Raw genomic sequence first — 27,985 nt, 5'->3', positions numbered from 1 at the left:
AAGATCACTTTTCTTGCAAAGTCTCTGATTTTAAGGCACAAAATGGTGAAGAATGTAAACTCTAGACCAGGGGTGTCAAAACTTTTTCCACTGAGGGCCACATACAGAAATATATAAGGATGGTGGGGCCACTTTCATTTACCTCACCTTAAGGACAATAACACTGGTAAAAAGCAGTCTAATTTAGGCTAAAATATGCTTAGTGACTGAGTATGCCACTTGCTGCCATCATCGTTAGAAATCAAGACATATTTTGGTTTGAGATATGTTTACCGTTTACATCGTTGCCTCAGTTTCGTCTTGAATAAAACAAAGAAATTCCCCTTGTCAAAATGTTTGTTTACAGAAAAAAACATGTGGCATGGCCTTCTGCTGAAACTATAAAGAACAATATAGTCAAGCACAAGCTTCATGTTCTACTATGGGCCACTTCATTTTTGGAACTTGCTGTGGGCCAATCAAAAATATACTGCACGCCACATTTGGCCCCCACGCCATAGTTTGGCCAACCCTGCACTAGATGGAGATCACTGCAACTTTTTTTTTAAAATTCCTGTTTCTTTTATTTAAACCCAAAGGAATGATCAAAGATAAAGGGAATGGTTATTTTTTAGTTTTTACATCTTTGAGACTTTGCTTCTTTTTGTCCTGTGAACTATAACATTTTAGAAATCTGTGCAATTTAAGGTTCTATCCAAAGTTCTTAGATTGTAGCTGTAACGGTGGTCAGACATGGAGGTGATAGTTAACATAAAAATCAATAAACTTTCATTATGCTAAAAATTTAGAAGACAATATAGAGAAGTAGACCGAACCTTTACCAAAGCGACTAATGGTTTAACTAGACCACTTCCCTGTAGAGCATGATTGCCTGTAATAAGGGGGATTGATTCTCTCATTTATTATTTTCTCCATTGCCAAAACACATGTAAAAAAATAGTTAACCAGACGTAATAAAGTTCTTCACATTTGGAGTTATCTGGAAGAATGCAGCAGAAATGAGCACACAAGACCCTGACCTGAATTTCCAAAATAAAATCAGTTTATCCTTTAGACTGAGCTCTTGTTCAATTGAAATATTTCTTCAGAGGTTGGCGAGATATTTGATTTCCAATGAAAAGCTAAAAAACGACCAAAAATAATGTTGATTAAATGTTACTATTTTAAGACTTAGAAGTAGTAACTCATGCAATATTTAATCATTCATTTTGTCTGATTTAAACATAGGTGTCATGGTTTAATCTGTGTTGGACTAACTGATGACACTCTACTTCCCACTTTCAGAGTCCTCCTGGGTTTTTGGAGACATTAATGCCACTTAGAAAGATTTTGCTGGGCTGAATGTACGTTTACAGAGATGACTTAGAAAAGAACATGTAAGTGATTTTGCAGATGCCTGATAAATGGCACCAGCTCATTAATTTTTACTTTGTGACACCACAACGAAGCATTTTCACTGAAATCTCCTGATTATACAGCGAAAATATTACAAAGAAAAGGTAAATACTTTGATTCTCATGTTTAGTTGTACAAGGGTTTAACGGGGCCCAGAAGATTTTCATTTCTCAGATTGGGCTGCAGCAATCTGAAGTTTTGGAAAGGCTATTCTAGTGTATTTTTATCCCAGAGTGAAGTGACCTTTGAACTTTTGGGTAACAAATGTCATCACTTCAACATGTAAGGCTAATAAAGAGGTTTAGCATTTGTTTAAAATGGTGCAATAAAAGTTTGTGGGTTCTTAAAAAATGGGGGAAAATCTTTCTCAGGACCTTGACATTTTACTTTGTCTTTAAAAGTTGCGCCTCATTGAATCTAAGGGAATGTTTTTTTTTTTTTTTTTTAATAAATTTCAGGAAATTCCCAGAGATGTGACGTACAAAAGAATGAGAAGAGCAGAAATACGTGCAGATGAACTACAGAGAAAGAAAATGCCTTGGAGCTCTCATAAAAGGAAATCTAATGACCCATATCCCTGAATAGCACAAGTCCTTTTTTACCATACTTGAGCACTTTAGTGAGCAAAGTCATCCAAGTCTAATTTAGCAGACTTTGCATAGCGTATGTAACCCCTGTGTCAGTGTGTCTCAAAACCAGGAACGTCTTTCTTCAAAACAACAACAACAGCCCTTTCCCTTTAAAAGCAGATCAAAAACAACATTTCTGGTGTCAATATTTATTCATATTTATTCATTATAAACATCTTCTGCTCTGTGGTGCTCAGAGCTTGTATAAAAGCCTTTATCCCATACACAAAACTTAAATATCTGACATATAAATAGAAAAAAAAAACATTCAAATAAAAATTTTCCCATTACCCTCACATTCATTGGTGTGCATCTTCATTTGAAATATTGAAAGAAATCACAAAATTAACATTTCTAGTTCTTTTTTCACATAGTTTAGTGGCAAGACCCATGACAGAAAGTAAACAGAGAAAAGTCATTGAGGGAGTCCACGCTGGGAGTATCCTTCAAAATAAAAGCTTTTTCCAGTTGTCTGGTGCATAACTGTTCTCCTGTGAGCCACATCTTTAATGCAATATAACATTTAGTAAACATGTTTCACTAGTTTTAACTCTCTCTGGTGTGTATCTGCTGCTGGAGGGTGAAAGGCTAGCTCATGCATCACTGTTGCTGTTTTATTTTCATTACATAGTGTGGATATAGGTGTTAACTCAGAATCATTAATGCATACAAATGCAAAGTAAAACCCAGAGAGGACAAAATTACTGTTCAAAGCAGCCACTTGTGACATATTACATATTCTACTTTAAAAATATAGCCATTAGCAACCATATAATCCATCCTTCTCCCTATCACAAAGAAAAACCTCCAACAGACCATAAAGAGCCCAGTGCTACAGCGCGATGACAAATATAAAAGGGAAGAGAAGACGTGAAAAGGTGCTTCAGTATTGCTTTGCATGGAAATTATCCCACTCCACTTCCCTGCCATTTTCCCTTCAGGCCTAATTCTAAATAAAAGAAAAATGTAGGAAGGTAAAAGTTTGGCATTCATACAAGGAAAGTCATTTTTCAGCTAGTTTTCCAGCAACTCCACCGTGATTTGACACATTCCAGTCAGTCTGAGTGCGGACAGCCACTCTTCAGTCACATGAAGACAGAAGCAAGTAAACAAAAATGTGCATATGACCGACACTGACAAAAGAAAGAAATAAAACAACAAAATCCCACAGAAACGCACACACACTCCTCAGTCAAGGACACACAATGTCAATTCATGCGTCTCCACAGAATACAATGGTGTTTGATCCGTTTACAAGAGCTCTGCTTCATCCTCATCATCCTCCGAGCCCGAGGGTCCCTGGCGAACTTCTTCATACCACTTATTTGTGAGGGTCTTCATTTGGATCCGGCCGTGTAACAGATCCTGTTAGAGACACAAAACAAACAACACCTATAAGTATGTCAGCACACACAAAAATGAATGAACATACATGAAGAAGCAGGGGAACTAAATGTTCTTACAGTACAGAAGCACTCAAGCTGATTCTCTGAACTTTCTCTAGTTTATCTTGACAAAAGTTTAGATGTTAAATTCCTTGGCATTTCTTGCCAACTACACATTGTTTGTAAATGCTTCGTACACCGTATCCTCCTACGACCCTGCATAAATATATTACATATACTGAACATTATAGTTTGATTATACATTCATGCTGTTTGTATTTTAGATAATGTCCAGAATGTCCATTCAAGGTGATGTGATTTGCTTCAATGTTAAGAGAATTTGCTATGAGACTGCCAGAGAAATTTTAGAGGCTGTTTGGATATTTTTAACGTACTTTCAGGAAAATTTGGGGGATCTGCTGATATATTATTGTAGTGTTTATCTGTAAAACTTTAGGGGATAAATTTCTTTGAAATGCTAGGAATCAGAAATTTGATTGGATTTTTTTTTGGAGGGGAGGGGCCCTTAAAATTTTCAAAAATTTTGATGGGAATTTTCAGGAAATTTGTCGGATTTCTGGGTGAATTTTCTGTCATTTTCATTAAATAATGGGGAATATAATTTTTGGAAAATTCTACAAAAAATTTAAGGGGAGTTTTGCTTTGAAATATTATGGCATTTTCATTGGAATTTGGGGAATTTTGTTAGGTTTGGGGGGAGTTGTTTGAATATGTTCAAACATTTTTAATCATAATTTAATTATTTTTTGGAAGAGTGTGCCTTGAAATGTGTAGGTATTTTCAATAACTATATGTTAAATTTGGGGAATTTGATAAGGATTTCTGTGGGGATTTGCTTAAAAAGTTTCGAGAATTTACATGGAACTTGACTGAATTTGTTATGAGAACTTTTAAGTTTAATAAAAACGATTCACTTAAACATCTGGGAATTATTTGAAGAAATTTTGGGGTACTTTTCAATAAATATTAAAAAATATATTGAAGAATTCTCACAGAAATTTAGGAATTTTGAGGATTTTTGGAAGGAAAATTTCCCAGAAATTCACAGTTTTTAGTGGAAATTTTGTTTTGGTCCGTCATCAAAATAACAACAAAAATGACTCCCATACCTCTCTCAATGACTGACATCATTTTCTTTGGTGCAGAGTCAAGCTTGAAGCACCCTTTGTTTTTCAGACAACCTAAGCTTAAGGAATATGTGTGCTGCAGCAGTGTTTAATAATAATAATAAAAAAAGTTATGGGACTGTAAATTAAAAAGTAAACAGAAACAAAACTCAAAGATTTTTATGTGTGACACACAGTAAACAATAATGACTAAGAGTTTTTTCACACAAACTTGTTCCCCCATCTCTGAGGGACCAAAAAGGGAAAAATGATCATTCTGTGACAAAGAGTCTTAAAAACAAAAACAAAAACATCCTTGCGCTTCATGCATTCACTGTTTATGAGCCATTACTCAAAGCAGTTCCTGTCTGCAGTGACGCAGAGGGACACTTCCCAGGCTCTCTGTCTCTCTTCCTCTCCATTCAGGCCGTCTCCATGATTTATGATTATTATATTTATTGATTTAAAAAATGGGAAGACGTTCAATATCAGATTTACTGGTGGATTTAAGCTTTAAAACCCCTGGCAAGTCACCCAAGTTTCAGGGTTGCTAGAAAAACTTTGCTAAGGGATTCAAAGGCATGAATAGCATCAATGGAACTTCAGGAGGAAGCTTCAAGAGGAAAAAAATGAGGCCACAATTTTTGTTTCAAAAGTTATTCAAGATTTAATAACATGTGTTATGTCTTGTCATATATGCCATAACACTGGTTAGAGAGGGTAAGTAACTATACCGCAACATGCCAGCAGAAGGAGCTCAAAATATTCTGGCTTCACTCCCAGGCAGCTGTTTCTCTGTCCATCTTAATATACAGTCTTTGGTTCAAAATGTCAAATAAAACCTGCATTTTTGTGTAGAAATACAAACATATCTAGTGAATGGGCAAAATGACCAACTAATAAATCTATAATGTTATGCTACATCACCAGTACAGTATTTATTTTGGGGTTTATTTAAGTTTATAATATTCATAGTTGATAAAAGGCATGCTGAGCCTATTGAAGGGGCTAATATGACCCCCAGATCACCAGTTAAGCAACAGGGCTCGGCAGCCTTACAGCAGAGGATGAGTTCTTATTTTTCTAAAGAAAAAAAGCTTCAGCACTGAAATTCTCTCTGTGTTCAGCCACAAACATCATTAAATTGGTGTTTACTTTGTGGTTGTTGCAATGCATTGCTTATCTGTTGAAAATCTGAGCGCAAAGCAGCAGGACTTGAAAACAATAAAATACATTTAAAGGATTTTGACTCCACCAGTTTACTCAGATATCTCCCCCTCCCCCTTACCTCCTGGGTGAGCCTGCGAGTGAAAAAGGGGTTAAGGTATTTAGCATCAAGCCACATAAAGCCCTTAAGATCTTGTCTCTGGTAGATCTGAGCCTCGTACTCCTCCTCTGTCAGTTCTGATAGGTGCTCAGACTCAATGGTGTTGCCCTGGGGAGAAAAAAAAAGAGGGGGGAGTTGGATGAATTGCATAAAATGAAAGGAGAGGGGCCAACAAATGAAGCCGAGTCGAAATAGATGGAAGAGAGGATAGTGAGGTGAGAGTGCTGGAGTCGAGATAACACGGAGAAAGGACCAGGGATGAGGGAGATAGAGCAGAGGGAGCAAAGAGATTACATCAAAGCCAGCATGAGAGCTTTAAGGACAAACGGAGAGCTGATAGATGTAGTTGATGGAACTCTCTGGTATAATACTGAGCTTTAGAAGACATCAAACATGCAAATACAACTCGTAAATCACATAACAAACCAATAGTGACCTCTGGTAGGATGTCGTTAAGCTTGCAAGGTCTCTAAAGTCTGTTACAGATCAGTCTGTATTAAGTTGTCTTGCAAATTGTGTTACTGACAGCTGATAGGGTTCGTTTGTACTCACCAGAGTTTGATTGTTTCTATGTGTGAATTTTTGCGATGAGAGAGGTTTACCCCCTGCTTATTTGATGTCCTTCACACAAGCCACAATCAAACCTCTGAGGCCTTTTAACTCAGGAGAGAAAAGAAGAGTCTGATGGCAGATAAGAGGATGGCACAACAAGTGCAAAGTAGCAAGCAAACTGCACGGATCTGTATGTGTTTGTGAGTGCACATCTAAGTGCCTAGACCATTACCATTTTCTGTGTCTTGCTGAGATTAACGTCTTTCTTGTTCTTTCGCCTTGACTGGCTCTCCTCAATATCCATGAGGCGAATAAGTGGCATCGTCCCGCCCCCGAGGAAGAGAATGGTGAAGAGTACAATGATGATAGTGGTGGTGCCGATTAGCTGTCGTTTCTCAATAGGCTCCAAGCCAAGATGAAGGCTCAAGGCATAGGGAATAGCACCTCGCAGACCTGCCAGACACAGAAAATACACTATTTACACCTGGTATCAACATGCGGTTTTAGGGATCTGCTGCAAATAGACTGCACTTGAGTAAGTAATCTATCTCAAGCTACCACTGTGACAGCGTTTTCATGTGAGGAGGCAGTGCTGTTCACTCACTTCTAAACACTGCCACTACACTGGGCATTGTGCAGAACCTCACGATTCGATTCGATTTCGACTTCTTAGGTTTCAATTTCATTCGATTCGATATTGATTTAAATGCGTCGATGTCGATTCAGTAAGAAGTAGAAATACACAAATAACCTGTTAACAATTTTATAATAATTATTTTCATGCCCATGTGAATATATATGGTTAGTCACCTCACATTTGTCTTAGCAATAAAACATCAGAAAATAAAAATTTGCACAATATTAACTTATTTTGCATATGGAGTACAAAAGTAAAAAACATGACAGTTCTGTATAAACACTGAAAAAGTAAAGTGCATGTAAACTTACATAATATTTCTTTCCTCTTGGAAATTGTGATAAACCTCACATAACATACTTATGGTTGGTTGTTGTTTGGTTAAGTGTGGCCTCCGTCCACACAACGCGAATCACATGCACCCACAATGGCCAGGAGGTGAATCGATTCAGAGGATTTGCTGATTCGATATTGAATTGGGAGGGGACATATTGCGATTCATCGATTAATTAATATTTTTACCCACCCCTACATATGATGTCAATTAAAAGGCAGCCTTGATGTTGCCAAGAACACATGGACCCTTACTGTTTTAAATGTGCAACAGTTTGTAGGGCTGAAGTTTATCACATCAATTTAAAAGTGAGGAATCACTGGGGCAAAGACGAAGGTCCAACTTAAAGGCTTTTACTTTCAGGCTGTCAAGTGGTGTTCTATAATTAACAAAAGGGAAAGGTAACATAATTGATTAATTGATGGTTTTCAAATGACAAGTACATTTAACACAGGATAAAACAATCAAATTTGATAAAATATATCTCTTAAATCAAATACCATCAAATAATGCTTACTTTTGATGCACTTGACAGCCAGTGTAGGAACAGATCTTGACAGCAGCTGAGCAAACTGAACAATAGGCTCTGGAGTCCTTTATAGACCTCTGATTAGGCCTCAGTGGCTGCAGCTGTGGCTAATTGTTGCAGGCTGCACACTTGTGCCTGCTGATCCCAAGAGGAGCCACACAGACATGAAGGATCTCAACACTTACATTATCAAATAAAACCAAATGGGTCCAAGACTTCCTCTCTATGGGGTTTAAATGATGTAATCTTAGCCATCAGCCATTACACATTCACACGTAGCATTAATGCTGCCCACTTAGGATCTAATCATCCAGGAGGAATGTTAATGCAAGATTTAAACTCAGCAAAAGTTCAGGTGAAAATCACTGATAGTGAGATTTTTGATTATCCATGAATGCATTTATGAATGCTCAGATCAACACTTCATAGATTCATTGGTAACTGTCTGAAATAGAGACTGACTTTTGCAGCATCATATCCTACAATGGTCAGTCAGAGCCAACTCAAAATAGAGACGGCGAAAGACTGCAGGTTTAAGGAAAGATGAGACTGCTACATGCCAATGTGGAAGGCTTGAAACAGATGATTGGAAACTGAGATGCCAAATGTATTCTAGATAATACATTCAAGATGACTCAGAATCAGGCAAGACATAGACACGGTCTAACCTGCTGTCTTTATCTTACAATAAAGCTCATAAAAAGTTCCAGTCACGCTTTGCATTATAATTGAGTCTCCACAACTGTTTCTGCTTTAGTGTTATCAACAGTAGACCATCTTTAATTAAATCACTTCCAAATATACAGTGCCAGTATTTGGTTTCACCCACAATGTGATTTTTAAATCAGCTGATCCGCATGAAGAAGTTTAATGTCTATTAATTCACAACCAGAACCAGCATGGGAACTGTATGGAGTTTTATAAAAAAAATCACAAACTAAACAAAGGCAGGAGTTGACAATTAACAACAGAGGTTGAACGATGAGTGGATTAACAGGAGAGCCACTTTTTACCATGTTGTCTCCCCCATTAGTTTATAATTTTGCGTTCAAAGAAAACAGGTAGACTGATAGTTAAATATGCCTTGTTGATTTGACTGAAAATACCTCAATAGGTTCTTTGCAGATGAACCTTTGAGGGCAAGTAGTGATTTCTGTAGAGATGCTACCAAACAGCCATATTTTGAGCTATTTACCGCTATGCTAAGAGTTCAAAGTGTTACTGTAGTATTACCTGACAAAGTAAATTAAAAAACCATGTGTATGAAGCCTGGTGGTGTCACACAATCCTCCTATAAGGTCCGTGTCCACAAAGCGGTCTGGATTGGTTCAGTACAGTTTCACCATGGTTTGGCACTCTGATCTTACCAGTATTTCCATGGCTGATGTCCACCCAACCTCTTGTTGTGACTGGAACTCAGTCTCTTTTAGGAGAACAAGATCATTTTTCTTAGCTCAGTAGAGTTGGTTGTTTGGCTCTTCATTAGGTTGCAGTTTAGCTTTTAAATGTTGATCCAATGATGACAAATCAATGACAAAAGGAAACTGCAACTCAAATGGACGCCAGCTACCATGCTCACATTAAGGAGCAGTTTCATAGCAGAGGCTCGTTCATGAATGGCACATCATCACTCGGTCGACCACCCCACAAGGTTTATTCAGTTTATTCTGCACCGCCATTTTGATTACAAGCTTGTTTGTGACAAAATTAATGTTTATAAATGTTAAAAGCATCCTTAAGACTCTTGTCTCCCTTCATCTGTCTAGACAAAGCTAGATGCTAGGATATCTGCAGTACTGGGTAATGTGTGATACTGATCACCTCCACGCCAGGTAAATTGGTTAAACTGTGGGAAATCTTTTTTATTTTAAAGTGTAGGGATCATTCTCAGCATATGTAGAAATTATTCAATGAGAATTGCAGCACACAGGTCCATTTAGAGCTTTAAAGTGCTAACTTTCGTCCATTCCCATTCTGCTGTCCTTCACTTCCTGACCTCCAACTGTTATTTGGGATTACATGATTGCAAACAACCTAATTAAGTACAACAACTGACCAGAGGAGATTGGCAGGGTGACTTGCGGACTGTGCCTCTCAACTTCACAACAATCATTGCAGGCTTAGCTTTAACTATAGTATTATAGCTAGAAGAGGTTCAAACTCTGGATGGCCTAAACACATGATGAAAGAGCTACACTGCTACAGAGACTGGATGTTGTTGACTTTGCTGAATGCAAAAGAAAATGTCACACCAACCAGATTTTTTTTTTTAAATTACTATCACAAGTTATCAGTGTGAATACTTGTAGGTGAGTGCTCGGTCAACATACTGTCTGATCAAACAGACCATATGCTAATGCAAGGTAAAAGAGGGCCAAGTGTGAGATGGCTGCATGACAACACATACTTGGATACATCTTATATTTAAGCACATTAGATATGGTATTTACATGCATTTTACTTAAGATAATTATATGTACGTTGACCGAAAATGTAGGTATGAGACTACTAAATTTCTTTCATTTTCCTGATATGCGGGTCTACAAGTGACAGTTCATAAAATGTACATCTTTGTTTGAAAAAAGCTATATTTGTCAAAGCCAAAGGTTCTTTGTATCAACTCACCACTAAACCACATAATGAACATCATTTTAGGTGTGATCTTGTGGTCTCTGAAAAAGTTCAAGAGGAACGACAGGGGGAAGATGTTCACTGCTCGGCCGAGAAGAACCAAAACCTATGGAGAGAACAAAAGCCGTCATGTTGGTAGTCATGAGAAAGAACAGATTGGACTTTTTTGTAACAAGAAAGAGCACTTACTATACACCAGATGACAAAGGATATCTCGAATTTATGAGGAAAGCTGAAGATGGACAGACCAAGGAAGGCGAAGACACATGTCTCTGGAGAGGAATATTTAAAAATAGTGTTGAAAATTTCTTCCAAATGAACAGAAAAAAATAATAGTGGCAAAAAATGGGAATTCACCAACCACACATGAAGGCCACTGTGCGCAGTGTCTGCTGCATGAGGATCTGTGTGACGGGTGACAAGTTATGATGCGTGTAGTGGGACATCACGATTCCAGCAAACAGGATGGACATTATTCCTGCAGGTAAATCAGAGACTGTTAGAACAAGTTCATGAAAGTAAAACATAATCACATCACATCATTACAAACCATGACATATAAGAGTAGGTGTACTAACCAGACAGTTTGATGCCCTCTGCCAGGCCGTAGGGGAGGTACGCAAAGATGATCATCATACCAAACTCCAGTGAAGGGGTCTTTCTCAGATCGAAGTGTTTTAGAAACTAGCAAATGAGTTAAGGAGTTTCCTTGAGGTGAAACCAGACAGTTTTAAATTTCACTCACACACATTATGAGTAAGGATACAAGAGCTGAGATGAGTCCAGTGAGGGTTCCCAGGGCGGCAGAACCAAAAAACATTTTGAGGAAATACCCCAAGGCTTGCAAAAAGGTCTCCCAACCCGTCACCATGGAGTTGTCTGACTGGGAAAAGAACCCCTCTGCTGTGCTGAAAGACAAAAAGACACAATTTTACTTTCATTCATTCTTTGTTGTAATACATTTATCTGACTCTAGGGGGCAGACACATTCCACTACAGAATCTGTTTGTCTGGGTAAACATGAGGTAAAGAGTGTGTTTGTAATCTATCAAAATCCTGTTTGCTTCAAAGAGGTTGGATTTGATTGTACTGGGCTGTTGATATAACATAAATGTATTTAAAAGGGATTTACTGGGTTTAGTCATACAAAAGAAACAATTGTCAGAGCAGAATATACATTGTGTTAAAAACCTGATCATTAAACAAACAAAATTAAAAAAGGAAAAAAAAACCCTGTAGAAACTATCAACCATTACAACTCTTTGTTCATAGTAGCTCTTCAACTGTGTTTTTAACCTTGACCTTGTACAGTCAAAGACATTATTACCAAGCTTGTTTTTGGAGAAACTACATTCAGGAAATTCACTTTTTTGGTATTAGAACACACAGAATCACTTCTGTTGTACAATTCAAATCTGTTGTGGCTAGTGGTCAGACAAACAGTGCAGAATCTATTAAGTAATCTGGTTTTAAACTTATAAAAAAAGCAAAACATCGTCATCCTCGCTCTTATCTAAGCAAGAGTATTTGTCTAATTTGGAGTCCCATATCTAATTTATAACAAACCACATTTACCTGACCAGTCCGGGTAAACATCTTACTGTACATAAAGGTATCAAAAGCAAACATTCAGGCCAGAATTGCATGCCAACAGGGGAGGATTTTTTCTTAACCATTGATGAACTTAAATAAAGACATTATCCAAATAAGTTGGTATTATTTCCTTTCTTCATCCAAATTAATCAGTATGAATGTGGCTTAAAACAAGAGCAATTAGTTTTTGTTTTTTTTTTTTAAAATTCAGACAAATACATTGCATTCAGTAAGGATTCAGACCCCCTTGATTTTTTTCATTCATCTTATGTTGCAGCCCGATGCAACAGTCATTTACATTTTGTTCTCATAAATCTACACTCAGTACGCCATCATGACAAAATGAAGGCAGATTTTTTTGTTGTCAATGTATGAAAAATAAATAACTGAAATATCACATTGAAGGTGTCCTAAATACTCTATAAATGCACCTTATATCAATATATTCAAAAACGACATAAAGGAAAAACAACATTGTTTCTACAGGTTTATTCTGAGGTTGAAGTTGATTAAAAAAAGCAAAAAAAAAACAAACAAAAAAAAAAAACAAACAGGTATAATGTTTAATAAAGAGTATTTAAAAAAAGAGCCATACACAGTAATGCTCTTATTGACCACAAGATTATCCATTTGAAATAAATAAATTCATTTTCTTTTGGAAAATTTATAATGTTAGTAAAAAGTGTGGGTGCTAATAAATGTTTGATACCTCACAAACTAAAATAAAACTCCCAGATGCCCAATAGTTTGTGATTAATTGTTTTAATTGTTAAAATTGTTGGCAAGCTCTTGCTGACTGTCTTAATTTCCCAAACATGTTGGGAACATTTGTGGAATTGGGTGTGAGCAGAACTTTCACTAGTTTTTCCACCCATGCTTTCAAATGTTGCCAATGTTTAGTGTAATCTAGACACTGCTCTTTCTCTCTTTTGGTTAAAACTATGACTGCTATTTGTATTTTTGATACCACAGGTCACTGGAATATTGCAGATTTCATGATTTAAAAACACATGGTATTTCAGATTAAAGAAGAGATTTCAAACCTCAGGATGCAGAAATGTCGCCAATGTTTTTGTAAAATTAAGAAATTCTATTTGTCTGCAATTTTTTATCAAGAAAAGCTAAAGGTAGCCAGATATTGAGCTCTGGGCCTCAAAGAGGTTCAAAAATTGTTTCATTTTTTCTAGAATCATATTAATATGTATCCAACAGTATGGCATTGCCGAAACCACTTGTTATTTCTTTACAAAATAAATTAATGAATACATTAAATAAAAAGCAGTTCAATGTCCTGTGTCACCATTCAGCCAAAAGTATTGAGATATGATTTTTTTGTCCATACTTACCCCCCAGCCCCAAAACACACTTGCTTAGATTGGAGTTTAAAATGTAAACAGCACTCGGCCGTTTTGTGACGTAGCTTTCTAAGAAAGCTGTTCGGTGAGGTGCTAACAACAAGCTAACAGCCAGAGCTGTTGAGCCTATCTATTATTCATGCACTCATTTACTCTTCGGGGCCACGCAGACACTTGAGATCACTTTGCACATTTAGCTGGCTGTGAGTAGGAGAGATAAGGCACGAATGAAGTGAGTACTGAGACGGCAGATAGGATGACAGCAACACATACAAAAAAGCGAATCCTGCCAACTGTCTGTTTCCGTCTAACTTGTCTGTCAAGATTTTGTTGGTGTGCTGGCATGTGTGACCCACAGTCAGTTCACACAGCTCTGTCTTTGTAAACAGTCATGAGAGACTGGTGCTCTGATGACTTTTCCAGGTGACATTTTAAAGATTTGTGGCACTTTCTCTGAAATATAGTGAAATTTGAACACTTATTTCTGGTGATCTGGGTTTCAGGTATGACACAGTTAGTGCAAAAACATTCCATCATTAATCCTCGTCTGGGAATTTCATGAATGCCATCCACAATCATCAGACCAACATTTTAAGGCCCTAAGACCTGGAGAATTTAGATCTATCAGACTTCAGCACCATCATCTACACTTAGGAAAACAAGGCGCTGTCATTCAGTTCATTTTCTTAGCCATTTATTGGGTCACTTGTTTAAGCCTCTCTCCCTGGATTACAGTCAGCAATGTAAACAAACATTAAAGTTCATTCATGATGAAAGTTAAACTATTTACTTAACGCACCTACTTAAAACTTGACCTTATGTTTTCATCATAGTTTTCAGGGAACTTATGTTCACATCAAATAATTATGAGAGTCTTTGTAAAGCAGGTTTTGAGGTTTGAAAAGTCAGAGTGAGCTAAAAAGTCTGCACTGTAGGCTTTCATGTAAATAAGTGCCTGTTTAAAATGTTTAAAATGTCAATTGAGAGCATCATAAAAAATACCATAAGATATTAAAGGAAGCAGAGCAGATAGCTTTAGTTGAATGCTTTCTGTAAAGATTAATTTTTTAATGATGCTGTAGTTAAAAAGTTTGTAGGATGAAGTGGAGAATACTTCTAGTTGTGTATATTTTATTTCTAATTAATTACTTAAAGGTGAAGCTTTAAACTCACACCAAAGAAAACTGATGCCCATAGGGGAGGGATGTCCAGACTTTTTTCACCAAGCACTACATACAGAAAAATATTAGACTGACACAGACACTTATATATCCCCCACTTTTAGTGATTTAAAGTTAGTAAAAGCAGTCCAGTGCAGCTCAAGTTATGCTTACTGAATGAATATATACTTCAAAAAAAGAAAGCCAGCTTTAATGACATTAATGGCTGACAACCACTCACTGACCGTCCACCTGAGACACCATACATCCCTGAACAGAAATACATGCTGAACTTATGAAATAAAATTGGATTAAACTTCTGATTAGGGCTAGGATAAGGGTTGAGGTAACAGAATACCAGAAATTAAAAGCCTGACCAAAAAACCTGAGTACAAAATGTTTAATAAAGCCGAGCTAACAGTCTGCCTTCAGGTTCCATAAGCTACGTAGCTAACGTAAGTGAAACTAAGCTCAGAAAAGCAGCTACGTAAGCTACTTATCTGCATTATCAACTAAGTTAGCTTTAGCTAAGTTTGCTCAAGCTCATGTTGCAAATATCTAAGTCTGCTATAGACAATATAGATACGTATCTAATGTAGCTACAGCTAAGCTCACATAGCAGCCATGTAAGCTACATAGCTACATGATCTGTTTCTTTGGCTATGTTTGCGAAAGCTCATGTTGGGAAAGCTGACTTAGCTACATTGTCTATGTAGTGATGTTAGTTACTTAGCTTGTGTAGCTATGTTAGCTTTAGCTAAAGCTAACGAAGCAAAAGCGAGCAACCATTCACATAACTACCTCTAAAACAGGTCTATGCATTATTTAATCCTGGTTTATTCCTCTGACCTTTATCTCAATTTTATTTATGAAATTTTGCTTGGTCTGCCATGTTTGCAATGTGGTTATTTCATGAATGTAACTCCCAGATGTTGTTTATGAATATGAACGTAGATATGCAGTGTCTCGGATGAAGGGTCCGTGAGAGCGCCTGTCAGAGATTAACTGTCTGCAGCCACACCCCTCTCAGCTCATCACCAAATTCAATATGTTGAACATATTACTTACATTTAAGCACAAGTCTAACTTCATAATTTTTGGTTTTATTTTAATTAAACAAATTTAGGATCTATCTATTTTAAATAATGGAAAAATGATCACTTTGAATAATTTCAAACTGCTTTTTGTTTTTGGGAAACATCCCGCAATCCCCATTCAGTGTCTGCCAACGCCTACCACTGCTTTAGATGGATGAAAACTGCTTCAGAATTTGTTCTAAATGTGTTCCCCTACATTTCCACACAGAAGTTACAGTATGGTAATATGAAGAAACAGCATGAGATATAAAGTAACTGAATTATGTCTTGAAAGGATGCCACAATCAAAGGGTACCTTTGATGTCCATAGTGTGAATTTTATAAAATCTGTGTGTGAAGATGTGTGATCTCTGTTCAATAAATTAGGCATGAGTAAGTTGATTGTGACTCTTACTTTGTGAGGACAATGGAGACGGCGTCGTTGAGGATGCTCTCACCAAATACCAGCATGTTGAGGACTGGGTCCACATTGAGGGCGTTAAAGATGGCAATGGTAGCCACAGGGTCCACAGCCGAGATCAGGGAGCCAAATGCAAAGCTACAGGAAGAGTTTGAAAATAACCAGCAGTTCCACAAAAGATATGAAATACTTTTGCGGTCATAACAGACTTTAGGGAATTATGGGTGTGGGAAAAAACAATAAGAAAATGATACATGAAATTCCAGAGAAAGTCAGAGGGAAGGAAATGCGTCAGAAACAAGACATCACATGCATCCACTAATGCAACACAAGCTTTTAAATTACTATTGTGTACTGCTTGTTGTTCAAGTTAGTGTGATTTATCTGAGAGTCCCTTGTTAAAGTCTGTGTCAAAGAGGCCACACATACAACAACTTGCTCAGTAGGCTTTTGAAAGCAGTGTCTTATCACCAGCAGATTTATGCAATATGTTTATTGTGTCTTATTAACTGAAAATAAACATAAAAAGAACTTTTTCATGACTATTCATATGCTGTTGGGCAGAGAAATGGCTGCAAACTGTGAGCAGAATGTGGCTGGTAGACACAGCACTTGTTGACATAAGAAATCCCGGGAAGAAAAAAAAAAAAAAGCAACATTTGGGACTTCCCCCACCCATTTCTAATTGAGTCTTTCTTGGCTCGTGCTCTGAATTCCCCAGAAGTTCACTCAAACATGTTTAGCTGCTCCAAAGCCAAATGAGACTGGAAAGACATCCATGCTGTTCAAGAGAAAATATAAAAATACCTGCTGTGCCCACACACTTTTACTGCTTTCACATGCACTCTATTGTTCTGGTAAGGATGGGATTTAAAGTATTTCTTAAGTGTTTTACACATGTAAGCAGCATTTCCTGTTTTTGGAAATCTGTTTAAGCCTTTATCCATGTTTTAAGAAACCTGAAACTCAAACAGAAACCAAGAAAATGTGTTGTGTAAACATAATCAGAGTTTCAGAATATTCTTAGTGGGTGAAGAAACTGGTCTCAACAGACTAAAAAAACAACAACAGGTTTAGTGTGTTCTATATGAAATCCAAAAACAGACTAAATCCAAAATGAGGTTAAAGACTGTTAAACCCAAATAGTAATGTTAATGTAAATACAAGATTAGTATCAGTAAAAATACTCTAAAGAACAAAGGGGCATGGAGTGGTGCTCTGCTCATCTGTCTATCCTCTCTGGCACCTGCATCACTTTCTTTCACAGCGTTGCTAAAAATTAACCCCTTCTTCTAGTCCTTTCAATTATAAACTCCTGAGACCTGAGTTTTGTTTTCTTTTTAATGCATTTTAAGTTTCTACCACTTATTTGTAATCAGTAAGACCCGATACGTATAAAACCCCCAGCCTTGTCTTTGAACAGGAAGTATTTTCTTTTTTTTTTTCTTACCAAAATGGTGTTCACAACTCCCCTGAAGGTCCTGTTCAGAAAATACAGCACTGGGTTGGTTTTTGAGATGATGTTTTGGGTGTGTTGGCCATTTGTTAGGGGTCTTCAGTCAGTCAGAAATGGTGTTAGTCAATGAGAGAGGAAGAGTGGAGTCATTTTCTTGCTATTTTGATGATTGCCCACAAGGACTTGTTAAGGCAAAGTGGCAATGGAAGTTCTGAATTTCTTTTAAGTATTCCTTTCCCAACTTCCACACAAATTCTCTCAAATTTCAAAGAAACTACCTAAGATTTCTGAGAAATTTCTTTATATATTCCCCAATGTTTCAGTGAAACCTCAGCATAAAGCCAAAAAAATTGAAGTAAAGATTTCCCCAAAAATAACATGTAAACTTGAGAACATTTTCTAGCAAATTCCCCAAAAAATCCAAAGGAAATTTCTTACTAAATTCCCCCAAAAATACAAATACTTCCCTCAAAATGGAAGAACATTTCCAAGACAGTCTGGAAGCAGCCGGTTAATTTGTGATGACCACTCTTACAACGGTTCATCTTGGAACGGAAATACATGCTTAAAACTTTTGAATTAAAATCAGATTAAGCATCCATTTAGGGTTAGGGTAACACTTTTGTTCACCTAAAAATTTGGTGTTCTGTTACAAATAATGCTATCTTCTAAATTGTGTATCAGATCCTGATGTAAATACCTGGAAATAAAAGCTTGAATGTTGATCTCTTGTCTCATATTCATCTTTTGATGTTAAACCAAAATGTTTTCAGTCTACAACAAAAAGAAAGGAATTGGCCTCACTGGTTCAATTCTTTTGAAGGGGACTGTACATTCCTCAAAATTCCATTTAAAAAAAGGAAAAAAAAAAAAAAAAAAAAAAATCTAATCATGATTCAAAAACATTTCCCCAAAACATGAAATTCTTGAAAATACAAAAATTACAACAAATTTCATAAAATATATCAAAACCTTTCCAAACAAATTTAAAGTTTTCAAATTTCCATGAAATTAAAAAAGAAAAAAAAAAAAAACTAAAGCAAATACTTGAAAGTTTAAAAGCTTCCACACTCTCCAAAAGATTCAAATGAATTAGTTCTATTTTGGTAGCGTTTTAAATTTAGTCTCAGTCTTCAGATAAACAGTATTTTTTTGTGTGTTAGTCACATTTTAGTAACATCTAATCTTGAAAGTTTAATTCCACTTTTAGTCAACAAAATAAAAATAAAAAAATAATCAAGTTTAGTCAATAAATTGTCAGGCATTTTAGTCTTTCATTTAGGCAAGGTATTTATTTTCTTTGTAATTATTTAGTCAACCAAGTTGTAAAATTAATATAAATGCGAAGCACTCACATTAATGAACTATCACTACTATAACTGATTTAAAACATACCCATAAAAATGCTCACATACTTTATATGCACAGCAGAGAATTATGGATTTTTAACATCCAAAAGTGCAGCACTAACATTTTAGTCAAGTTTTAGTGTCCATGACAAAAAACACAATTACTTCTCATTAGTTTTTGCTAGTCTTAATCTCATCTTCCTTTTTGAAAAAAGTTGTGGACTAACATTTTTATTCATGGTTTTAACTGACAAAATTAACACTCAAATGAATTCCCTACAATTTGCATGAAAACTCCTGAAATGTACTGCAAATTTCATAAACTTTAATAACATCCCAAAAATTCTAATAGCAGAAATGATAACTATGTTGTAAATGTATATATGAAAAGCCAAAACGTAATGTCCTTATATGCACATGCGGGGGTCTCAGGAGGTTAAGACAGACTCTTAGTGTCAGTGTGTGAGAGTATCATAAAATACAAGTATCAAGTGTCTTGGAATTCATTACGGGCACAAAGAGTTTTGTTCATATGTGAAAGGCCTGCAGGCAAACTTTGATAGAAATCCCCTGTTACTCTGGAGCAGGAATGGATCTTCAAGATAGTTGCAAAATAAATGCTTTTTAGAAGGAAGTAGTGATACGTACCTATCAGTCATGGACATCTTATAGATCACATCAGCCTGAAAAAAAAAAAAAAAAACACCAGGACACAGACATTGTTAAATGTACACAAGGAAATCTGAGGCCACTGGAGAGATTTTGTCAACAGATAATAATGGCTATGGCAAATACAGCTGGATAAAGCACACACACAAATATGTGTAAAAGTTCCCACTCTTTCTCTGAACAGGCCCTGGCAATGCCCGACTTGTAAACAGATACTATACTCCTAAAATTCTCACCTGCCCAAGGAAATAGATCCCTCCTCCTACGATGAAGGCAGAGAAAGCCGTGCCAATCACAGCAAAGAGAGTGATGGAGCCTATGTTCTGGAAAAAGTTTCCCTGAAAGAACATGGACACAGCTTGAGTACTCATGGGTTCAGTAGCATGACATTTGAAGTTACACTGTGTTACACAATGTGCAGGCAACACTGAAACGGAAAGCCATTTTCTGTCTGAGTAGTGTTGCAGAATATACACAAATAAGACATCAGAAGAAACAGAAGGCCATTGAGATCATTAAAAATGCATCACTATTTGTAATAACTTTGTATTTGCCGCTTTATTTTCAACCCCAGTTTGGAAAATATATAACAAAAATGCTTATACATGAACAATGGAAGAAAACAGCAGTCAAGCAATAATACAGCTGACAGAGTGCAGAGCTGCTAATGCTTTTATTCTTTCATGTCATAGACGGCCTGCGGCATAAGCAAATGTGGAGCCTGCTTACGTCTGTTTGTTTCTGTATTACCATAAGTGAATTGTATTGTGTTGCACTAAAAAAAAAGATTCATAAACTTTATAATTGAAGTTACCAACAGAAAAAAGTATGTATACATTATCATTCTTGTACAAATGCTTATGCAGCATTCATTTTGTGCTGTGCTGAATAGCTCATCATGAGCTGTGTACATTCATCTACAAGCAGAGCCTGTGTCCTACCTTATGTAAAGAATATCCTGATTCAAAGATGATGGGCGGCAGCAGCAAAAGGAAGAACATGTTGGGTCTAAACATTTCCTCTTCCTGTAAGATAAAGACAAATCAGGGCCAAGAAAATGAAATTTTGAGATTATGAAAGTAAAATAGCATGACACAAAATAAGAAATGCACATTTTTTTTAATTTAAAAAGTTGCGAAAGAAAGAAACAGAAGGGTCCCTTCTTATTTGACAGGTATATTGCATTTCTGGCGTTTCCAACAAACCATTCAAGCTCAGTGGGCTGCAAGTATATCAGCACCCTTCGAAGTGACTGATGGGGTCAGACAATGTAGCATTTCATCACCTATCCTGTTTAATTTGTATATGAATGATTTCTCTGGGCAGTTAAAAGCTTGTTGGACTAGATGTATGGTGGCTGATAGACTTGTTAACCATCTCATGTATGCTGATGATTTAGTCATCCTGTCACCTTTCAGTGCTGGCTAGGAGCAACATCTCAGAATCTGTTCTAGTTATGGTGGGAAGTATGACATTGAATAATACAGTAAAAGGAGTGTCATAATGATAGAGGAAGCCAAAAACGATCACAATCAGAAGCAGCATTTACTTTTCTTTATCTCTGATCAAGCCCAGATGACGATGATGTGTAGTGTCATTGCTGCAAACTGATGTACAAGCTAATGTGCTGGCAGGCAAATTTCTTGATGTATATGGACAGTATTAAAACAGCCCTTTATGTCAAATAATTCTCATCGGTCAGATCTCTAAAATTATTAATACTGTGGTATCCTTTATAAATAGAACCTTTCAACAATAGGGTTGGGACCACTTGTTTTTTCCCCCAATACTGATACTAACTCGATAATTTTAAAACGGTATCTGAAACTAAACTTTCAGGAGAAAAAACAGGCTAATGGTTAATGACATCAACTCTTTAAACCATTGTGTCTGGTCTGGACTTTTTGTCTTTAAAAGCTTTTAGAACATCAGCCCTGTGGTGCACAGTCAAGCTCTTAGCATCATTTTCTTCAGGGCAACCTGCGCTTTAAAAATATGTGCTGCAGTTATGTCACTTGAATTTTTCAAAAAGTTATGGGACTATAAAGACAAACTTGTTCTCCCATCTCTCTGGGACCAAAGAATCTAAAAAATCATTCTGTGACAAAAAGTCTTCAAAATATTCACATAAAAAATGCAATGCACTTTTGGAAATTGGAGTCGTTATTTAAAGTGGTTCTTGTCTGCAGTGACTCTGACGGCTACATAATAGCATCTTTGTGTCATCTTCTCTCTATTATGAATCTTTCAGGCTCTCTCCTCCAGTTTATAAGTCTGTGCACATGTGCTGTTTGGCAACTTTCCTCATTTTTGTGTAAAAGGTTGACTATTTTCTCATATTACCTACAAAAATAATACATCTAACCGTACACTAAAGTGATCTTTTAAGTCCTGTAAATTTACAACTTTAACTATTAAAATTATGTCTTGAACCTTGAACTCTCTGATTTTTTAAGCACCTAAAAATCCACTGTAAGACAGAGAAAAGAGTTGACTTGCACCACTAAAGACAAGCATGTGATCAAGTCACAGACATGTGATTTTAACCTTTCTTTTAGTTGCACACTAGTTCAGAATTAAAGATTATTGTAGTGAAGGAAAAAGCCACGTTCAACTAGGTGCTGGGAGTAGTGCCAGCATTCAGAAAACACTTGAGATGAAATAAATTAGGGCATGTATCCATATACGCCCGTACTGTAGCCTGGACATCACGCCGTGTGTTGCATGGCGAGCTGTGTTTCACATGGACGGCTATTTGTGTGGCACAATGTACTTGTTTTCTCTGTTACTATAATGCAACATGCATGATACGAGGTGTGAAAATCACGAAGGAAGAGAAGTTGATGCAGTGATGCTTACAGGCACGCGTCCTGCGTTTTTACGCAGCCACTGCCTGTGGCTGGCAGATATGGCAATATGCCGGCACCAGTGAACCTACGCAGATCTCCAAGTCGATCTTGCCTGCATGACTCGCTGGAGTGAGACAGCACTCAGTTTGTGTCTGCAGACTTTAGGGAATTTCATAAACTTCTGGTTTATTGTGCCGACGGTTTCACGGAACACCGTCAGGCGTCACGAATCAAGTCCTGTTTTGGGGCTTCCCTCTCTCTCTCTCTCCCTCTCTCTTTCTTCTGCAAGCGCACTCATACATTTAATTATACATTATTTAAAATTCAGCACACTGATGTCTTGATTGCAGTGTATTTTTCAAAAAGTGTCACCATCCAAAATAATTTTTTATCACTTATATTGACAATAAATTCACACCAGTTAAATAGAAACAACCTATTGCCACAGACATTGACTGAGACTGAATAGGTCAAAGTTCATCATCATATAGTCAGGATTCAACAGGTCACAGAAGCAGCTCTATCCCTTAAAATGCGTTCTCCATGTCAGTGGATGGTCTTAAAAGGTCATATTTTTATGGTGGATGAATTCACAAACAAAAATGCGAAAAAAATTAAAAGTGAACACGCTTTGAAAATTCATCCATATTCCTGTAATCTAAAGGTTCACCTTTCAGACATCATCAGACCTCTGTGTGAATGATGGAGCTGTATTCTTGCTATAATGTGAAATATTACACTCATGTATAAAGTAGAGGATGTTAAAATGATTGTGTCCCTTTACTTTAATGACAAATTGGAAAATAAAAATAAACTACAATAGAAGAAATAAAGTGTTAGCACCCAAAATTTCCTGGGAGACGATCCCTAAAACCCCAAATATGGCATAATCTAATGTCATTATTTAACTTCCTTTCCTTGTAACATTAAGAAATGTAAACTGTCATCAGAACTTCATTGCACTTTGTAAAATATATTTTCTTTAAAGAATAATACCAATTTTAAATATAGAAGTAGGTCATGTAAGGGACCCAGCTTCTTTTCTCATTTCTCTAGTACTACTTCTCTTGAAAAAGGCCAAAGTGACTGAACAAAAATGCAATATTTCTTATTAGAGTACTTGATTAATTGTCAGAAGAATCGACAGAGTACTCAACTACGAAAAGAATCTATTACTGCAGCCCTAAAATAAATAACAACGTGCAGTGACAACATAATGTAATAAACTTATTTCCAAATATCTTTGCGATAGCAGAGATGATTTGTATTTTCTCACGCTGTTTTATCTTTTATGAGCCCTGAAAGGCTTTAAAGACAACACACTCATGCTAGTCAGTACAGTTACACACGGACATGTGATAGGATGTGTCGCTGACAAATAGCATGCTTCTGGTCATTATGCAATCCTCAACAAACATTCTCTAATATTCAACAGTCACATCAGCTGACTTCAGACTGAGTCACTGAGGAGGGAAAAGGATGCTGGGCGATAAGGAAGGCACGCCTCAGCTGTTACTAACAAGACATCTTTGACAAAAAAATTTGGATGTTGACTTCTGGATGGCAAACACACACAATCATGCACACCACACAGACACATGGATGTATCAGATGCTCGTCAGGAGGAATGCCTGCCTGGTAGCCAATTCCTGTTCACCACAAGCAACAAGCTCTTTCTTTGACATAAACTGAAAGAGGGACATGTGAATTCCTTTTATTTAATCTCAGGGTCAAAGACACACTCACGGTATCCCAGTGACCTGAGCTCTCTGATTATTTCAACGATATAATGAAATCATTGTTGCTTCTCGGCTAAACGGGCCAGCCTGCCAGATCAGGCGTAGGCATCATGTGCCCGTGCATTACGCTCTGGCTGCCAATGTGTCTGTGCATGATGCACCATGTGCTCTTGCACAGGCCAGTGTACAATGTGTGTTTGTGGTCTGTGCATTATCTATGTTTGAAATATTGCAGCGGATAAAATAATGCATTAGTGATTTTTTCAAGGAGAAGATCTATTTCCTGTCAGTGGTTAGCACAGATGAAAAAGAGCAGGCCTGTATTTATTCCATCTAGCCAACAATCAGTGTCTTTGTCCGATGGAAACCACTTTAGATAGCAGCTGGATGAGTCCCACTCTCCAGCCCAGTGATCGCCCCACAAACAGATGGACATGAAGTCAGTTCCTTCAGCTTGTGGGCGGTTTTCCTTAAAGATAACATCATGACACGTCTTAACACCAAAACCTTCAGAAAGATGATGACCAAAACAGTGCAATTTATATGTATTCCTTTAAACCTTTTTGTTCGATGCTAAGAATTAAATACACAGAGGGACTTTCAAAATTAACTGCAATGCAGCTAGCATAAGAAAAATCACACATTTTGCTATTTTTACTGTAGACTCTTATGTCTTCTTATTCTCCTCATTCTTCTATTTGCCTATTTCCATATTATCCTTCATTGTTTCCAATGCTTTCTTGCCTTTAATTTTCATGTTCACGTTTTTATGATTTTGATATTTTGTGCTATTTATTGCATAATCTGGTTGTTTCTCTTCATATTTCTGCTATCTCATTTGAGAGCTTCTATCCCCTTTTATTGTTTTAACACTTCCAATTGTGTTTTTATTCTCTTTTCTATTGAATATTTAAAAAAAAAAAGATAGAAATAGGCAATCAAAAAAGGAAGAAGTTACATGTTCTCAATTCCGTCCCACAAACAGAAATAAATAATGAATTAGAAAAAGATTTTCATACATCAATGGGATCCTAAATATGCCCATGTTGTCAAGAATACCCCCTAGTCTCTACATAGGTCTGATCATCTGTCTGTTAAACTCTTGTGAACACAGTATCTCATGAACACAATGAAGGATTTTTGGCAAACCTTGCACAACCATCCCCTCTGAATCAAGGGCAAACTGATTTGATTTGGAGGTCTCGGGATGCTGTGACCTCAAATCTTGTGAGCGCATTATTTCAGGAATTTTTGTCCAATCTGGCACAGACCTACACTGGGACTTGAGTATGAACTGATTAGATTTTGGAGGCCAAAGGTCACTGTGACCTTACATACTGAGAGGTCACAGTTACCTCATACCATATTGTAGCCTCTTAGCAGCCATAGCTTCCTTTAAGCATTTCCTTTTGTGACTACAAATTTGTCTTCAATTATTTTGTGCATCAATTTGACCATCATAACTTTACAAGCATTGTTAACCAATGTTTATTACAAAATATGCACTTGTACCGTTACCCATGACAGCAATTACAAACACACCAGCCCCTCTTCATGACCCACCACTGTACCAGTGTTATTTTCATCGACTAAAACTAGGACTAAGAATGTTCCACGATTAACTATTTTATCCACGAGGAAGACTCGGCTAAGACTAGCAATGCAAAACTCTGACAAAAATTAAGTTACATTTTTGTCAAGGAGACTAAATCGAGACTAAAATGTAAATTTTTTTTATCTAACAATAAAATCCACAATGTGAGAGAGCACAAGCTGTTAGGTAGGGCAAATCTTCAGCTCTTTTGCCTGTCAGCCGTAGAGAGCAGGGGTACCAGGTTTTGCAGTGCATAGAAGACACAGGTACAATTCGCACCAGAGTCAAACAAAGAGAATACATGTTTTAGACTAAAAGTTTTGACTAAAATACAAAGAGTCTTTATGGACTAAAGCTGGACCAAAAAGATTGTTTCTTTTTGTTTATGAAAACTAGACTACAAGTATGGAGAATACCACAAAAATGTGACTTAAACTAAAGAGCATTTCAATCTGAGACTAAATTAGAAATAGATATCAAAATTTACAGTGAGCTGTACTTAACATGCCTGGAAATTGTAAAGCTCACAGAGAATTAAAACCATCAGGCGGTAGTTTAGTTTCTTCTTGTTTCTATTACTTTTAATTTTACTAAAATCAGTGAAGAACTTCTCAGCGGTAATTTTTTTTTTTTAATTATTATTATTTTTTTTAATCTCATGCAAGTATTTCTTTCCGTCATATTCCTTGCTTAACTTGTGTAGCTGGGCTCTTGTGTTGCCTGGGTACTAGTGATGTTTGGGTCTTTTGCTATGAAGTTTCATAGCTATCATAGCTATGAAGCTATGAAGTTTCATACTGACTTTTCTTTGTTTCTAGAGGAAGGGGGAATTTAATATTAGGGTTCTTAAACTTTCTCCTATGTATGCCTCTGCATGTATGACATCTTACTTTGTAACCCCTTGTTTTTAAAATGCTATACAAACAGACTGATGATGATGATAATGATGCTGATGATGAAAAATCTGCACCAAGATTTACCATGGACTCAACAGCGTAAGTAATGTTTTCTGTTTGCTTTTGTCACTAATTATTAATTTATTGTACCACAACACCAAATCAGAGATCTCATATGAATAAACCTCCTTACCAATCATCTTTAATATTGAATCCAGACTGACTGTACCACACAGAAGGTTAGGTTTTACACAAGGAAGGTAGCTTATCAATATACAATAAAAATTCTTTATCTCCATCTCACCAGTCATTCAGGTTTACGATTATAGAGCATACTGCTATTAGGAAATTAGGTAGTCTGGTATTACCCAACACTGGCTAATTAACACCGTACATGTAAGTCAAGATGATAACCGCAGCTCCACTGATACATTTGTCAACACCATCCCTACACTATTCTTGACAGTAGCCCTTCAAAGTAGGTCAGACATAAAGAGTAGTCTATAAAGTACATATGATGGAATAAAAAAGGCTTTGCTCATGCTCACGTTGTCATATTACGCATTCAAATTGCTGGAAAAGTAGGTCAGCAAGGAATGCTCCCAGGTTTCCACTTTTTCCTTGACACTTATCTCGACAGAACTATTCCCTTCCAGGCAGGTGAAAGGTCAGCAATGAATATTAACACCTGAGTAAGAGGAAGGTATGCTGTAAAAGCTCAATGTTCCAATATCTACAGCTGTATTTCTGCTTGAATTCATGTTTGCACACGTTTCACTGACACATAAAAGTGTAGTCTAAGCTGGATATGCACACTGATTTACACACACAGATCTAAACAAGATGATGGCATGCTAGTACTCTACATGATGTGTTGAGAAGGCATTAAATGCATGATTTTGTAAAAGCGTAAGTACAAAGAATATGCAAGACATTATAAACAGAACATGCAAATGTAGATGTGATTGTGCATTATGCATAAGTTGCAATAACCTCCGTGTATAACACTGAACCGTGTGTCAAATAAACAGGGTGTTATGTATTAGTTTAACGGCGAAGTTTGATGAAAAGTTTTAATTTTAGTAGAACTATACTGATTGTACCCATGATACATAATTATAATAATAATAATTTCACTTATACCATACTTATACCATCAATACGTTAGCATAAACAGTCAAGCTAAGGTTAATGCTCGGTTAGGTAATTTATTGGGCAACTGTTTTTTTCCCCAGAACAAAAACACTGTGGGAGACTCTATTGACAGACTGCCTCCCTCCAC

The 27,985-nt window shown here is 36.7% G+C and overlaps 1 protein-coding gene across 1 annotated transcript in view; it reads right to left on the bottom strand.

Annotated features, from left to right (window-relative positions):
- Window positions 1-2,166: 2,166 nt before the first annotated feature.
- Window positions 2,167-27,985, bottom strand: part of slc9a8 (solute carrier family 9 member 8) — a 40,728-nt gene continuing 14,909 nt past the window's right edge. Inside the window, exons 5-16 of the mRNA XM_041799639.1 lie at window positions 20,567-20,650; window positions 19,862-19,963; window positions 19,605-19,639; window positions 16,146-16,289; window positions 11,313-11,454; window positions 11,125-11,230; window positions 10,908-11,024; window positions 10,736-10,818; window positions 10,541-10,652; window positions 6,648-6,868; window positions 5,825-5,971; window positions 2,167-3,389 (exon numbers count right to left, since the gene is read on the bottom strand). Coding sequence (XP_041655573.1) covers window positions 3,276-3,389; window positions 5,825-5,971; window positions 6,648-6,868; window positions 10,541-10,652; window positions 10,736-10,818; window positions 10,908-11,024; window positions 11,125-11,230; window positions 11,313-11,454; window positions 16,146-16,289; window positions 19,605-19,639; window positions 19,862-19,963; window positions 20,567-20,650 — 1,407 coding nt within the window. The 3' untranslated portion in view covers window positions 2,167-3,275. The remainder of the gene's footprint in view (window positions 3,390-5,824; window positions 5,972-6,647; window positions 6,869-10,540; window positions 10,653-10,735; window positions 10,819-10,907; window positions 11,025-11,124; window positions 11,231-11,312; window positions 11,455-16,145; window positions 16,290-19,604; window positions 19,640-19,861; window positions 19,964-20,566; window positions 20,651-27,985) is intronic.

Source organism: Cheilinus undulatus, linkage group 11 (genome assembly GCF_018320785.1).
Source record: "Cheilinus undulatus linkage group 11, ASM1832078v1, whole genome shotgun sequence".
Classification (NCBI taxonomy): Eukaryota; Metazoa; Chordata; class Actinopteri; order Labriformes; family Labridae; genus Cheilinus; species Cheilinus undulatus.
The sequence above is the reverse complement of the archived record's forward strand: the minus strand, read 5'-3'. Positions and strand labels throughout refer to the sequence as shown.